Source organism: Larus michahellis, chromosome 4 (genome assembly GCF_964199755.1).
Source record: "Larus michahellis chromosome 4, bLarMic1.1, whole genome shotgun sequence".
Taxonomy (NCBI): Eukaryota; Metazoa; Chordata; class Aves; order Charadriiformes; family Laridae; genus Larus; species Larus michahellis.
The window spans coordinates 20,911,168-20,925,702 of NC_133899.1; the positions used below are offsets into that span (position 1 = coordinate 20,911,168).

Genomic DNA, 14,535 nt, shown 5'->3' on the forward strand with positions numbered 1-14,535 from the left:
TCCATCCCACCAGAGCATCCACCCCACCAGGACACCCATCCCATCAAGTCACCCATCCCACCAGGGCATCCATCCCACCAAGACACCCATTCCATCAAGATATCCGTCCCACCAGGGCATCCATCCCACCAAGACACCCATCCCACCAGGACACCCATCCCACCAGGGCACCCCGTCAGGGACCAGTTTACCCCTCGAAGTGGATGCCCCAAACATCCCGGTGCCACGAGCACTCACTCCCTGCTAATTTTTGGGATGAAGCTCCATGGAGGGTGTAACTGGGCGCCCCGGGGCCAAGCCCAAACGCAGCAGAGCCCAGGGCACGGATCAGCCCGTGCTGATTTGTGAAAAACACGCTTTAGACGTGCCAAGTCTCTGCATATAGTGCTAAATATATCAGAAAGAGTTAAAACTACAGATTTACAAAGAAAACAGACTCCAGGGAGCCAGGCAGGCACCCAGCATGGGAAAACATTGATTTTTTGGGGTTGCTAGCCACCGCTGAACAATGGGTGAGTGTCACGGCACAGGGAAAGCAATGCAACCGCTTCAGGGAGGGGGGTGGAATTTGGGATTTGCACTATTTTTTTTATTTTTTTTTTTGCTGGGGAAGGCAGCCGAGCTGGAATGGCTGCGAGTCACCTTCGCTTCCTCGGAGACCTGAAGCAGGGCCGGTGGAATTGGGGCAGCCCCCGCAGGGCTGGAATTTATAGCAGAAGTGCTTATGGGCCACCCCGCACTCTGATGTGGTCCTAAATCTCTGCCACATGCCCAAGATGTTCCCAATATGGGTGGCTGAGGCACGGGCAGACCATCCAGGCAGGTGGCTCCCCGGGTAGCTACGTTTCAGAGCCGCCTCGGGTGTTTTATATGCCCCAACTGATGCTTGTGACTGGGAAATACTGAAGTGGCAGGAGATGATGAATGAAGGCTTGAAAAAACTTGTATTTAGTGAGGCAAGGAAAAGAAACCTTCCGAGGAAAGTCGTGTCTTGGTGCTTGTCGTCCTCCAGGCAAGGAGATACCCTTGGGAAAGTCCGTATTGTGGCGTCGGGGCAGGCTGGGATGGAATTTGCCCGAGCGCATCCCGGTGAGGGCAGATTTCAGTGCAGCAGGGCCATGAATTGACGGGCAGGGACGCACCCTGACCCCCCGAATTGTAGCAGCAATTAGCGGGGGAGGGACTGCAGCCCCTGGGCTCAGGGCTGCCTCAGGCATGGTAATTGCTGGTAAATCTGGAAAACTTTTGTATGTAGAAGCTGTATTAATGGGGGAATCCATTGGGATTTGAAGGGCTGTAGGAAATGGTGGTGCTGCAGCCGTTTCCCTTGCTGGGTATGAGGGATCCGAGCAGGTCGCTGCAGCTGGACCGTGGTGCTTGGGATTTCCTCATCAGGAATCGCTCTGCATGGGGAGAATGGGCTTGGGATGTGGAGAGAGCTGGGCAAAAGGGAGCCCCGTTAAAACAAGCCTTAAGGAAGGCAGCCCTGAGGAGAAGGACTTGGGGGTGTTGGTGGAGGAGAAGCTCAACACGAGCCGGCAATGTCCTCTGGCAGCCCAGAAACCCCCCGCAGCCTGGGCTGCATCCCCAGCAGCGTGGGCAGCAGGGCGAGGGGGGGGATTCTGCCCCTCTGCTCCGCTCTGTGAGACCCCCCTGCAGTGCTGCCTCCAGCGCTGGGGCACCAACAGCAGAAGGACACGGAGCTGTTGGAGCGGGGCCAGAGGAGGCCCCGGAGATGCTGGGAGGGCTGGAGCCCCTCTGCTGGGAGGACAGGCTGAGAGAGCTGGGGGGGTTCAGCCTGGAGAAGAGAAGGCTCCGGGGAGACCTTCCAGGCCCTGCCAGTCCCTAAAGGGGCTCCAGGAAAGCTGGGGAGGGACTCTGGAGCAGGGAGGGGAGCCATGGGATGAGGGGGAACGGTTTGAAACTGGAAGAGGGGAGATTTAGGTGAGATCTGAGGCAGAAATTGTTTGCTGTGAGGGTGGTGAGCCCCTGGCCCAGGTTGCCCAGAGAAGCTGTGGCTGCCCCATCCCTGGAGGGGTTCAAGGCCAGGCTGGACGGGGCTTGGAGCAACGTGGTGTGGTGGGAGGTGTCCCTGCCCAGGGCAGGGGGTGGCACTGGGTGGGCTTTAAGGTCCCTTCCAACTCAAACCATCCTATGAGCAAGACCCGGGCATGAACGGCACATTCCATAGAAATCAGAAAGTTTGCTGTGTAGTCGCACTCTCCCCTGATGGCTGCCATCCTGAGCACTCCTCGCCCCGGTGCCGCAGCCCTCAGCCCTTCCCTTCCTCCCGCAGCCGCAGCGCTCGCAGGGTCCCACATTGGCTGTCCCTGCGGGGAGTGCACGGCTTCTGCTGGGGAATGGGCTGGGAATAGTCCTCGTGTGGTTTATATTGGTATCGGGATCGATACTGGTTCTTTAGTGATATTCATGTTAATTATCTAGTCTTATTTTATTAAATCTGTTTATATTTCAGCCCTTGTTTTTCCCTGTTTTTTCCCAACTCCCCTTCCTGGGTGGGGAGGGCTCATTGGGTGAGAGAATAATTGTTAAAATGGCAACAAATTGTTGTGGGTTCCTCAAACATAACACTGCTGTAATGCTTGTGCCAACATCCTGCTCCACCGCCATCATGCGTGCGTGCCTGTGAGGGGATCAAACGCGGTGTATCCCTGTGCACCTTCCAGGGACCCTTCCACTGGCGATGGAGACAGCACCCGCTGGCTGTGCATTGGTTTGCTGGTGCATTTGGCCATGGGAGGGAAAAGAAAGACGAATTCGTTACGCTCGTTTTATCTTCCAAGGAATCAGCTCTCGGATGGGCTTTGCCAGCATGAGTTAGCAGTGACTATGAAGGGAGAGGGAGGACAGAAAAGAAAAACCGCATGCACTTTATATCTTCCCGTATTTCTCTTTTTTTTTTTTTTTTTGTTGTGGTGACTTCACCGCTACGCGGCGTGCGCAGCGCCGAGCATACGGGGCGGAGAAGGCGGGGGGCAGCCTCGAACCCGTGGTCTCTGAAGGCAGCCCGCCCCCCCCCCGCCCCCGCAACACGCTGTCCCGTGTCCGCCTCCCAGCGCCTCAATAAAGCTGTTGTCGCGAGGGGGCGGGAGCCGGCGCGCCGGGACGGGCGGCGGCTGGGCCAATGGGAGCGCGCGGCGCGGGGAAGCGCGGCGGCTGGGCCAATGGGAGTGCGGAGACGTGGGTGAAGGCGGCCAATAGGGGCGGGCGGCGCGGGGAGGGCAGGCGGGCGGCTGGAGCGGCGGGTAGGTGAGGGCGCCTCGCGGGCCTGTCATGGCTTCCCCTCCCTCAACGGGTTGGGGTGACTTCTAACCTCCCCCCACCTCATTCCGCCCAGGGAGTCCTCCCTGTGGCCGCCGGGCGGGCCCTGCGGCGGGGCCTCCCCTGAGGAGGGCCACCTCAGGGAGGTGGCTGCCTGAGGCAGGGCGTGAGCAGCTCCGGGCCCTGGCCCTCCCTGAGGAGTCCCCCCAGCCGCAGTGCAGGCCGCAGCGGCGGGAGGCTGGTGGGGAGCACCCGCAGGCCTCCTCGTGGGCCTTTTCTGGGGCTTCTCGGGGATTTCTGTGTATCTCTGCTCGAAAAATAACTCACGTTAAAGCAGCGGGGCAGGCTTTGTGCCTGTGAGACGTGGTTTTTTCATCCGAGCTGGTTTGTGCTGGTCGGCAGTGCAAAGCTCAGGTGTAGAGGGGCAGCTTAGCGTTTGATCAAGGTGCCGTGTTGGTGCTTCAGGAAGCAGAAGCTCATTGTTTGAATGGGGAGGTGTCAGGAGAGTGGGTCTGTGTATGCATGTGGTTTGGCCTCTCTATTTCAAGTTGGGGGGGGGGGGGGCGGGATGGGAAAGGCATTCCTTGCCACGGTGGGGTTACTGGTTGGTTCCCTGAGTAGGGAAAGAGCTGCCAGGGACCTGGTTGTGGGAGCTCCTGAAAGGCACAAGAGTTCTCTACACAGCCCCTGGCTCAAATTCTGTTTCACAGCAGGTTTTGGTAAGCTCTTGTAGTTGCCAAGCGTTGTTTTCATATATGTCTGGCAGATTATAGAAGACTTGAATCGAGAAGGTACCATATATGTAGAAGAAACCATATATGATACTTGGGACTCATGTTTTTCAGGTCAGTAAGTTTGATGCAGGATAGAATAGCTATTTTTATATGCTTAATATGGACCCTTCAGGCTATTCTTGAATGAGAATGATGACTAGCCCTTTCCCCCTACCCCAGCTCACAAGTCGTCTCTACCAACAGTAGTGCTGAATTCTGGTGCAAAACAGATGATAATGATAATGCTTCAAGGCCAGGCTGGATGAGGCTTTGAGTAGCCTGGTCTAGTGGGAGGTGTCCCTACCCAGGGCAGGGGGGTTGGAACTAGCTGGTCTTTAAGGTCCCTTCCAACATGAGCCACTCTGTGATAATGTAGAACTGTATTTCTGTACCTAAAGAATGCTATTTGATAGTCTCTCCTAAGCAAGATTCAGTCCCTGTTTTGGTTTTGATTTTCCCAGAGCCATCATAAAGTGTACAAATTGTACAGAGTATGTAATGTGCTGTTTGGTCCCAACTGTAGGCAATAGCCAAACTTCTGTGAAATGATTTTTTGAACTGCCTTTGTGTTAAAACTTGAGCAGTGAATGGACCCAATATCGGTAATTAGTAACTGCTGTGGAGTGCTGGGTGCCATCTGTGTCCCAGCATTATTCTAAACCAAAATATGTTAAGAGTGGAAGGGATTGGATTAAAGTCCAACTGCAAACAAGGGCTCCTTCCCTTCTCCTTTGATTTGGCCGTGTTGTCTTACGGGACAGGAGTTAGGTCATAGACAGCTAAAGTGAGGCTCACAAAGAAAAGCCAGTTCCTGTGTGCTTTACTGCTGTTCACTTTTGTGTCTAAAAGGGTTTCCTACTCCTTGGGAAAACTAGGGGCTTACAAATAGTAAAATCTTTGAAACTGCTTGTGATTCTGTCATCTAAAACTGTGATGTTCCTCTAGTGATAATATCAGGAACTTCAGTGGAGGATCCGGGTTTTCATGTAAGGAATTTCAAATACCAAACTAAATGCTCTAGTTAATGAGTGTTGGTTTGCCACCCCATGGAAGTTAGTGCCCTGCTGAGTTGGGTGAGAGTCAGGTGCTTAAAATAAGCACTAAGTTTTCTGAAAGGAGGGAGAGTGATGAGATGGCAAAACTGCCAGCCGAGTCAGCTATTCAGGATAGTGGAGACCTGAGACCTCTGTGAGGAACTTGAAAGTCAGATGGCAGATAAAAGGCAGTGTTGACAAATGTGTGATAGTAGATATTGGAAGAAATAATTTAAAATGCCTACTTTTCGGTTCCAGGTTAAATAGTGAACAGGACAGAGAAGAGTTGCGTGCCCTTTTTTGTCGTTTCTCCCAGTGCAAGAGCAAATAACTGAATGTTATTGCCTTTAAAACTTTGAAAAATGTTTTTGTTCAATGTATGTACTGTAAGAGTTCTTTGAGATCATAAAAAGAGTTTGCTTTTGCATGCCTGCCTACAGATGAGATGAAGAACAAAACATACAGGTCTTTATGGGAGGCAGGGGAGGATTAATTGGTGGGCGGTAAAAGAAACAATAAGTTTGGAAAACTGTTGTGTGGCCTATTTCGGATTTTACTGCATCAGCCTTTTGTTGCTCGGGGAACGGGCTGTTGTACCAGATGGAATACCAAGTATAGCTTGGAGCTTTTAGGTGCTTGTTTTTAAGCTGGCCTATGCTGATTTCATGTTTCTAGTGTAGCTAGGGTATGGTAGTTTTCCCTTTGCTAGGTTTGATTAAGCATTTATTATTGTGCTTTACATACTAGAGGGGAATCTGCTGGAAATATGCAGCAGATTTGGGTTGTGCTCGATCACTTCCACTTGTGGAACATGGAAAAACAAGGCAGGAGGAGATCTCAAGGGTTGACCTCAATGATGTGTCTCTGCCCCTGGTGAGGGACCAGTAGGTCTGCACCATTTCTGCTTTATGTCTGTCCTACTCTTAAAAAGCTCCAGGGACAGAGCATCTGCATCTTTAGAAGGCAACTTATTTCAGTGTCTAACTAATATCCTATAAATGTCATTGTTCTTTCCTTATTAACAAACAAAAATTTGGCCACCTGCTCTTTCATTTCCATCTCTGCATTTCTTAATCAGTTTCCCTGTCTGTAACATGGGGATTATGCTGCTGACTTCCTCTCTGAAATGTCTGGATGCCTGCTTATGCAAAACATCGTGCAAGAGCTAGGTATTATTGCTGCTGTTCATACAGAATTCCCCAGGCCTGCAGAATGGGCCTTTTACTTATTCATGTTGAGCTTAGTAGACAGAAGCTGTTATGCTATCTGTAGCAGCCCAGGCTTGGAGCCTGTCGAAAAAGCACTTTTGCCTCAGATCTCAGCTGCAGCAAGTAAAGAATTGCCCACTTTATCTTACTAGTGTGTTCTTGTGTCTTCCTTCCAAAAGAAGCTGATCCCAAATTGTCAGACTGAATCTCGAGTGCTCTGGGGCAGGAGCCTCTGCAAGAGGGCAATGCTGGATTTCTTCCTCTTCACTTCCTATTTTGAAGAATCTCTTTGCAACTTGTGGAACTGTATTGGTCTGTCAGCTGTTCTAAATGTCATGGGTGAGGCTTTCCTCCTCCCCTGTGAAGTCTTCCTCCTTTCTTTTTTTCAAAGCACCGTAAAAATCTAAATTTTTTTAGTCTGTGTCTCAAAGTTAATTGATTAGATGACGTTCATCGGGGCCATAGTTGGAGTCTAATAGCTACAGCATTCTTCATTAGATAGCATTGTAGTGCTATTGAGGAGTTTTTAGTGTTTTTGAGGTAATAAATCGTCATTTATAACCAGTCCAAATAGATTTAAGAAACTTGTCATTATCTCTTCTGGTTTCTTTTTGGCTTAAATCCAGTCAACTTGTACAATATATAGCATTTATTTGTGGTTTTAAGTGTTGGGGAAACATTAAACTGGGGTTTAACGGAATAGTCTAATGCAGCAGTTTCTATTGATAAGTCATCAAGGTTGTTTTATAGAGGAGCCTTTTCAGTCCTGGCTTTTAGCCCAAGGTCGATTTGGTTTCACAGAAGTTAGTTTAATTTCTGATGTATTTTCTTTCCGTTAGGTGTCAGTTATTGCTCCTTCCCCAGCCAGACATGAAAATCTGCCATTGCTCTGCTTGTTACTGTGGTAGCAGTTTCAATCTTGCACGGCAGCATTAAGAGTCAGACTGCAGTCTCTTGAATGCAGTAAATTCTGTCAGGGTGGAGACAAAGTTGTTCGTGCTGTTACTTGGTCTAAATGTTTGAATTCTGTGACTTAGAAAAAGCTGTTTAGTGTTGGCTCTCTAGTTTCGAGCTGTCATTTCCAGTGCTAGGTTATCATCACAGGTAGTTTAACTTGCTCCAAAGTAACTAGTTTATTCTATATTTGCTGGATTCAGTTCAATCTCACAGAGCTGTTGCAATTGTCCTACAATGGCAAATTTATGTGACAGACCTCATATGGTATTGATGGGGAGTTTATGGCGAAAAAGTGCAGGTTTGGGAGCAGTTTTATAGTGCACTGATTCTCCATGCTTTTGGTTTCAGTGCTCTGAGAAGTTAGTGCCTTCTTACGCTCCCAGCTTTTTATCTCATTGGTAATGAAAAGAGGAAGTGGACCGGATCAGATCAAATCAAGCTGAAGTCTGTGCTGTTCTTGCAGTCACTGCTCCTGGAGGATTTGATCAGTTCTTAACTGTACGGGAGTGTGGCTGTTCTGGTCAGTGTCTGCCAACAGAGGCTGCTTCTGGCAGGGGTGCACCTGAGTTATCGCAAGTGAACACTGGAAAGATGTTCTGTGCTGCATTGCAGGGCATGAAACTGCTTATTTCCACCACCGCCCCCTCCCTGTTCCCCTTCATCTCAGTGACACGCTAATCTGTTCAAACAAATCCAGTCTCCGCTATCTCACCTGATTAACAAGTCAGTGCAAATATGATCTCTGCCTCCCCCAGCAGCTCCCAGCTTTCCAGAAGTGGGTGGGGAGTGCTTGTGAAATTCTCCATTCCTGGATGCCGGCTGTTAGGGTTTGTCCTGGCACCCAGGCAGTAGGGATCAGTTTCTAATTGCATGCGTCTGAATGAATCATCATGCGGTGCTTTTAAATCACTTGTCCAGACAGACAAAAGCAGTGCCATTGCCGCTGGTGGTTGTACTTGGGAATGGTGGTGAGGCTGAGAGTGTGAGGAGTATTAAAATTGTACTATTAAGTTACTTTGGTATGGCTGAGGGATACCAAGAAATACTTGAATTGCAGGTTCTTTTTAGTTTGTAAAAGATGCCCAGTTTTCATCTTTGTGGGCTCCCTTGGAGCAGATAGTCTCCATTGATTTTACTTTCGAGTAAATGATAAAGAGCTGGAGTTAATGCTTGAGATCTGGTTTGTCTTATTTGATCCCAGGCACTTTGGGTTAGGGTGAAAATGCTATGAGAGATTGTCCTGGACATTCCCATGTCTGTAGCACCATTTAGCAAGACTAGATTTCTATGATTTCTGTGGCTTTACAGAGGTGCCAGGTGCCCGTAGCACGTAGCAGATTTAGCTGCAAATCATGGATGTGCTGTATGAAGTTGAGGGTTTGGGTTTCATATTTTGTTAATGTGGGCACCATTGCAGCTACACTTTTTTCCATATTGATCCCAAGCACGTACGTTTCTGTACTGTCTGTAAAAACAACAGGCTCCATTCTGAAGTGGAACTCCATGACACACTAATGACCTCATCTGTTACAACCCTTGCCTTATGCTGTATAGTTTCTTTAACTATTCTCTCATTTGATCTCTGCAAGCAATTCTCACAAACACTGGTAAAGCTTTCTGCGTGCATCGCAGTTAGACACACGTCTTCTACGCTGGAGCGACATATACTTGCTTCTTTTGACTCTGGGGGTTAGTGATGTAGGGATTAACACATTTTAATAGATGGCTAGTTATGGCTGTCTATGTACATGTATGTGTTACTCTGTGTTGCTGTTAATTTAACCTCATGTTTATAAGTTATGTATGTTTTCAGCCCTCATATACATATATACCTATGCAGGCATGTGTATATATCTCCATTTGTAATATATAAAAATATAGAATCTGATTCTATAGAATCACAGAATATGCCCTTGTGGCCAAGAAGGCCAATGGCATCCTGGGGTGGATCAAGAAGAGTGTGGCCAGCCCGTGGAGGGAGGTCATCCTCCCCCTCTGCTCTGCCCTGGGAGGCAGCATCTGGACACTTATAAACACTTAAAGGGTGGGTGTCAGGAGGATGGGGCCAGGCTCTTTTCAGTGGTGCCCAGGGACAGGACAAGGGGTAACGGGCACAAACTTGACCATAGAAGTTCCATCTCAACATGAGGAGGAACCTCTTTGCTGTGAGGGTGGCAGAGCCCTGGCACAGGCTGCCCAGAGAGGTGGTGGAGTCTCTGTCTCTGGGGACATTCCAAACCCGCCTGGAGGCGTTCCTGTGCCACCTGCTGTGGGTGACCCTGCTCTGGCAGGGGGTTGGACGGGATGATCTCCAGAGGTCCCTTCCAACCCTACCATTCTGTGATTCTGTAATATCTTGAGTTGGAAGGGACTCATAAGGATCATCGAGTCCAGCTCTCCAAACTACTTATATATACGTGTACACAAGTAGTTTATAGCTAAAATAACACTAAATTCTTCACACAGCAGTATATGAGCTGTCATATGGCATCTGCGGCCCACTTCTGACAGGTCCATAGATCTGCCTTAAGAACGTAGTCCTGCAAGGCAAAGCTCTCTGAGACCACTTGAAATCATTTTCTTGATGTTTAGCGCTTGGGGAGGGTGAGCAGAAGAGTATGATGTTCTAGAAGATCTGCTTTTGCTGGTCTGTCTGTGCCCCTGTATGTATAGAAACTGTTCACAGCTGAGCAAGGATTTTTCTGTCTTCCTCTGAAGGTTTCTGTGCATCTTGAGTGAAACCTGCAGTGGAGATGGATACTGAAGGCTTTGGAGAACTTCTCCAGCAGGCAGAACAGCTTGCAGCTGAGACAGAAGGTATCTCTGAGCTCCCTCATGTAGAACGCAATCTGCAGGAAATCCAGCAGGCTGGGGAGCGCCTGCGTTCCCGCACTCTGACCCGCACTTCCCAGGAGACTGCAGATGTTAAGGCGTAAGTACAGATCACCGGCATTGCAAACTCTGTGCAGAGGGTAGAAGCTGTTTACGGGTTTGGTTTCTAACACGTGGGGAGTCTTGCCAGGAGGACATGCCTGGGAGACACAGAATGACTGCAAAGCTGTTTGTTTGCCCCCCACACCCCCTTTCTTTCTCCTACTTAAATCCTTCTATTACTATACTAATATTTTTTTGTCTGAGGAGATACCATTCCTGATTTCAGGCACTAAAGCCAAAAAGTGCAGTACCCGTTTCTGGCTGCTGCTGAAGACATTTACCAACATGCTATAGAATTTTTCTGTCTGGAAGGACTTGGCAGCTGTGCAGTACTGCAGTGGAACAGCAGAAAGAATTCAGCAGGGCTGAGGTGGTTAGATAGACACATAGGGCTGTTCAGAGGTTGGCTTTTGTGCAGTTTTCATAACACAGCCGGGAGTGCTATCTGTATGTGGCTAGCTGCTGACCTAAATATTGGCAATGAATTTGGGTTTAGAGTTCTGTCTGTTCAATACTAATTTCATACCTGTACAATTTCTTCCTTATAGGTCTGTGATTCTCGGGTCTAGAGGGCTTGATATATCTCACATTTCTCAGCGACTAGAGAGTCTAAGTGCAGCCACTACATTTGAGCCTCTCGAACCGGTGAAGGACACTGACATCCAGGTAGGGGCATTTCTGACATGTGAATTACACTGCCCTTGTAACTGCCATTCCTGTCCTCTGGTTCAAAGCTTTTCTAAGGCCATTGTGGAAGTAGTCTTGCTGTGTGTTTAGCTCGCTGGCTAGAGCAAGTAGAGAGGAGAGATGCTGCTTTCAGTGATGAAAAATGTTCGAGTTAACCATCAGACGCAGTATTAAGTACCATATCGGCAGAAGTACTTTAAGTTCTAAACTCTTGCTGAAGTCAAGAGGAACTAGGTACGTACTTACTGCCTTTGCGGACCTGTCTTTGTTGGCTTTGCAAGCCTAAATTGCAGAGGGATGCCTCTCCCTCATAGTTTTGAGACCTCTTTTTATGTCTGGTTGGAAGAACACATGTGGAACCACTTGGCAATTTTGAGATGTTGGAGTAGGGGGCATTTAAGTAAACAGGCAAAAGAGGTAAGTATAGCTTTTTCTTTCACTGTATCTCAGATGTCATAACCTTGTCTTGGTAGACTGACTTTGCCATGTTTCATATGCTTTACCAGTGTGATTTAATCTTGTAAATTTTCCTTTAGGTCGTCTCCCCAGGTGTCTTAGAAATTAACGTGACCCATCTATTTTTGCTTTAGGATAGTTGCCTGCCCTTGTAGAATATCCTCATGATGAAGAAATCTGCGGTATTTATTACCAAGTTAAGAGCTGGTTTTAGAATTGCTGATGTGGGTTGCATTGAAGATAACAGTATGAATTAATCGTTAATCATTTTGAAGTTTATATTCTCTCTCCTTACTGGCAGATGGCTAAGTTAGGAGGGTCAAAAGGAGTTGTAAACTCTTCTTTTTCGCAGATGTAGTATGCCCTGAACTATTTAACTTCAGAAGGGAAAAGGAGGCAAGGGAGGTGTGTGAAGTTACCCCATTTTATCTAATGGTATGTTTTATTTAAGCATTTGGTACTGTCCATTTTGGGTGGATGGGTCCTTAGTCTGGTCTCGTTTTAGTGTCGGAGCCCTGGGGTCTCCTGTCTTCAGACAGATTTACTTAATCCCCTGTTCTCTAAGGCCCATAGTCTTTCCCAGAGGCTGTGTGTGCTTGCTCTGGGGCGTGTGACAAGATGTTTCTTCGCAGCACAAGCAGTACTTCTCCGCGTTGGGGTTGCCTTCAGCCCTCTTGGTCTGGGAGTGCAGAGGGATGACTCTGTGTGTGTGAGGACTGACTACTTGGAGCATCTAATGGTTTCTCCAAGATGGGGTTTCTTCTTGTGCCTCTGCACCTCTTCACCTTCCAGCAATTCCTAGCATATTTGGCTATCTTCTCTCACCCTCCCCAGATGTTTTTCCCCTCTTTTTCACTAAAAATTAGTGCACTCTGGAGACTATCTATTGCATGATCATAGAGCGAGAGCTCTAAACCCCTGGCACTGTTCACTTTCTGTCTTATTTTATTCTTTTGTTCCAGTTTCTGATGGTGTATTTCTAATTGGCGATGTTAAACTTGGTACGTGTCTTCCTTGACCCCATTCTGTCTAGACTTTTTTCAAGAGCTCTTTTTTTTTTTTTTTCTTTTAGGTTTACTACTGCTGTTAATTCTTCTTTGATTTCTGGTGTTTTTCCTTTCTGCTTTAAGAGCAATCTTATTGTAGATTCTCAAGCCCAGAAGCAGTGGAGCTCTTGACTCTTTGAGATTGATGGCATTTGAGAAAATGGATAGGACTGTGTAATACTCAGATTTTACTTTATTTTTATTGGTTACCTAACAAAAACATGAAGGCTTTCTTCTTTCTTAATTATACCAGATGTCAAGGACTCACCATTTGAAGTAGTGAATTCTGGTATATTCTGGTGATCATCTCAGTATATTTTCTTATCTCTAGTGTATTTCTTTTAAGACCCACGTCAATAGTTGAATGTTTTTCATTAGAATGTGTTTATTTCTTTTAAAAAGGAAGTGTTTAAGTTTGAATTCATGGCAGTTGACACTATGGACGAAGCATACTATAAACTATTAAAATTATCTAAGTAAAAAATAAGCTTTTTTAAAAAAAAAGGGGACAAGATTTAATTGCAAAATCTTGAAGGATGTGGGAGGAGATTTTTTTAAAATATCTTACCATCTGAAATCAAGAGATTTTCAGCCATGCTTAAACAGATTTGGTATCTGAAACTCATTGTTTTCAACTTCAGGTGATTTCTGTGGGACTTGGGTACTTACCTTGTGTAGGCATTCTTGAAAGTTTCTTAAATATCAGTTTGTTTGCATGTTTAGGTGTCAAAATGCCTCTCTGTCTAGTCATCATTTTCAATCTGTCTTTTTGCCACAAAAGTTAATGATTTCTTTAGTCTTACTGAAACAATTTGAAATGTGAACATTTTGAAATGCAAGCTGGATACTTTTTTCTTTATATAAGGCATTTTAATTGACTGAACATTTTTATATGGTCTGTTTCTCATGGGATTCTAGTCCATCCTAGTGGAGCTTGACATGAAGCACATGTTTAAGAGCGTCATCTAGTAAATAAGAAATTTCTCATTCATTGTTTTCAAGCTTAATAAATATGTTTAAGATTCTGAATAAATACTGTGCTTTTTAAATAAGTTTGTGTTGTGAATATAGAAACAATTGTATCCCCCTGTTTGGGAAACGCTTCAAATCTAGCATAAAAATGGTGGTTAATTGCAAATCAATGTGTTTAAATGGCCAAATCAGCCAATAAGATTCAGCCCTTCCTTTAGGAAAACAGCTAAAAAGTACAAATGAAAAACAGGATTAAAATCAATCATTTAAATCAAAGTTCCCTGCTTGCTGTTTTGAATCATGATTAACACTGGTGATTTAATCAGTGATCACTTTAATTTAAACCTAACTGCTCATGTCTGAGGCCTAACACGTGTGCTTTGAATTTTAATTTTTTTTTTTTTGCAGGCCATGTGTAGAAAACACACTAAACTAACTAAAGCCGATTTGCTGTGGGAAGCATGGCGAGGTGCTCCATTTTAGATCTTCTTGCAGGTGCCTGAGTAAAGTGTCACTTTTAAACGTTTTGTCACTGTCTGTTTTGCAGTTAACGGGTGCGAGGATTTTTACGTTGGTTTGCAGAACATCATCCTCTGCCCTGTCTGAGGTTATTTGCAGCCAAATCTCAAGCTGTCTGGCTGATGTTGACAGTGGTCTGTTACCTGAAAGGAACTTGCTTAGAATATGGACAAGTCTCTGCATTCATCTGTAGGTTCTGGTATGCAGCCATCAACAACAGAATCTTGGCCTTTCAGAGTAATTTTTAAGATTTTCTTGTTAGTTACCTAAGAGGACCTTCAGGTTAAATGCTGTTGATTATCCTCTAATTAGCTCTGTTAACCAAGCTGGTCTTAAAATTATTTGATGCTTTAGATAAGATGTGCTGCAAAAGCTTCTTCCTATGTTATTTTTCTCATACCATCAGATGGTTGTTGGGATTTGTTTTTGTTCTTCCTAGCTAACTAGTTTCATAAGGCTTCTTCAGGCTTGTTGTATTTATTTTGGGACTGGTGTAGCTATCCCTCTATACTGTGTAGAATTCTCCCTCCGTAAGTTGCTCCCATTGTATCCTAGCAGGCAGTGTGATACAAGGAAGGGATCTGGTTTATTTACAGGACTTTGCTAATTCCTCTGCTGTTACTCAGGATTTACACAGACGTACTGGTAGGCTTTAACTCTGTGGATT

The 14,535-nt window shown here is 46.3% G+C and overlaps 1 protein-coding gene across 3 annotated transcripts in view; it reads left to right on the top strand.

Moving 5' to 3' along the window:
* Nucleotides 1-3,230: 3,230 nt before the first annotated feature.
* Nucleotides 3,231-14,535, top strand: part of NUP93 (nucleoporin 93) — an 81,688-nt gene continuing 70,383 nt past the window's right edge. The window contains exons 1-4 of one of the 3 annotated variants that reach the window (XM_074583250.1): nt 3,239-3,266; nt 4,049-4,127; nt 9,973-10,186; nt 10,737-10,854. In XM_074583250.1, coding sequence (XP_074439351.1) covers nt 10,008-10,186; nt 10,737-10,854 — 297 coding nt within the window. In that variant the 5' untranslated portion in view covers nt 3,239-3,266; nt 4,049-4,127; nt 9,973-10,007. Of the gene's footprint in view, nt 3,267-4,048; nt 4,128-9,972; nt 10,187-10,736; nt 10,855-11,274; nt 11,293-14,535 lie in introns of those variants that run through there. The other 2 variants (XM_074583249.1, XM_074583252.1) reach the window with 2 other exon arrangements.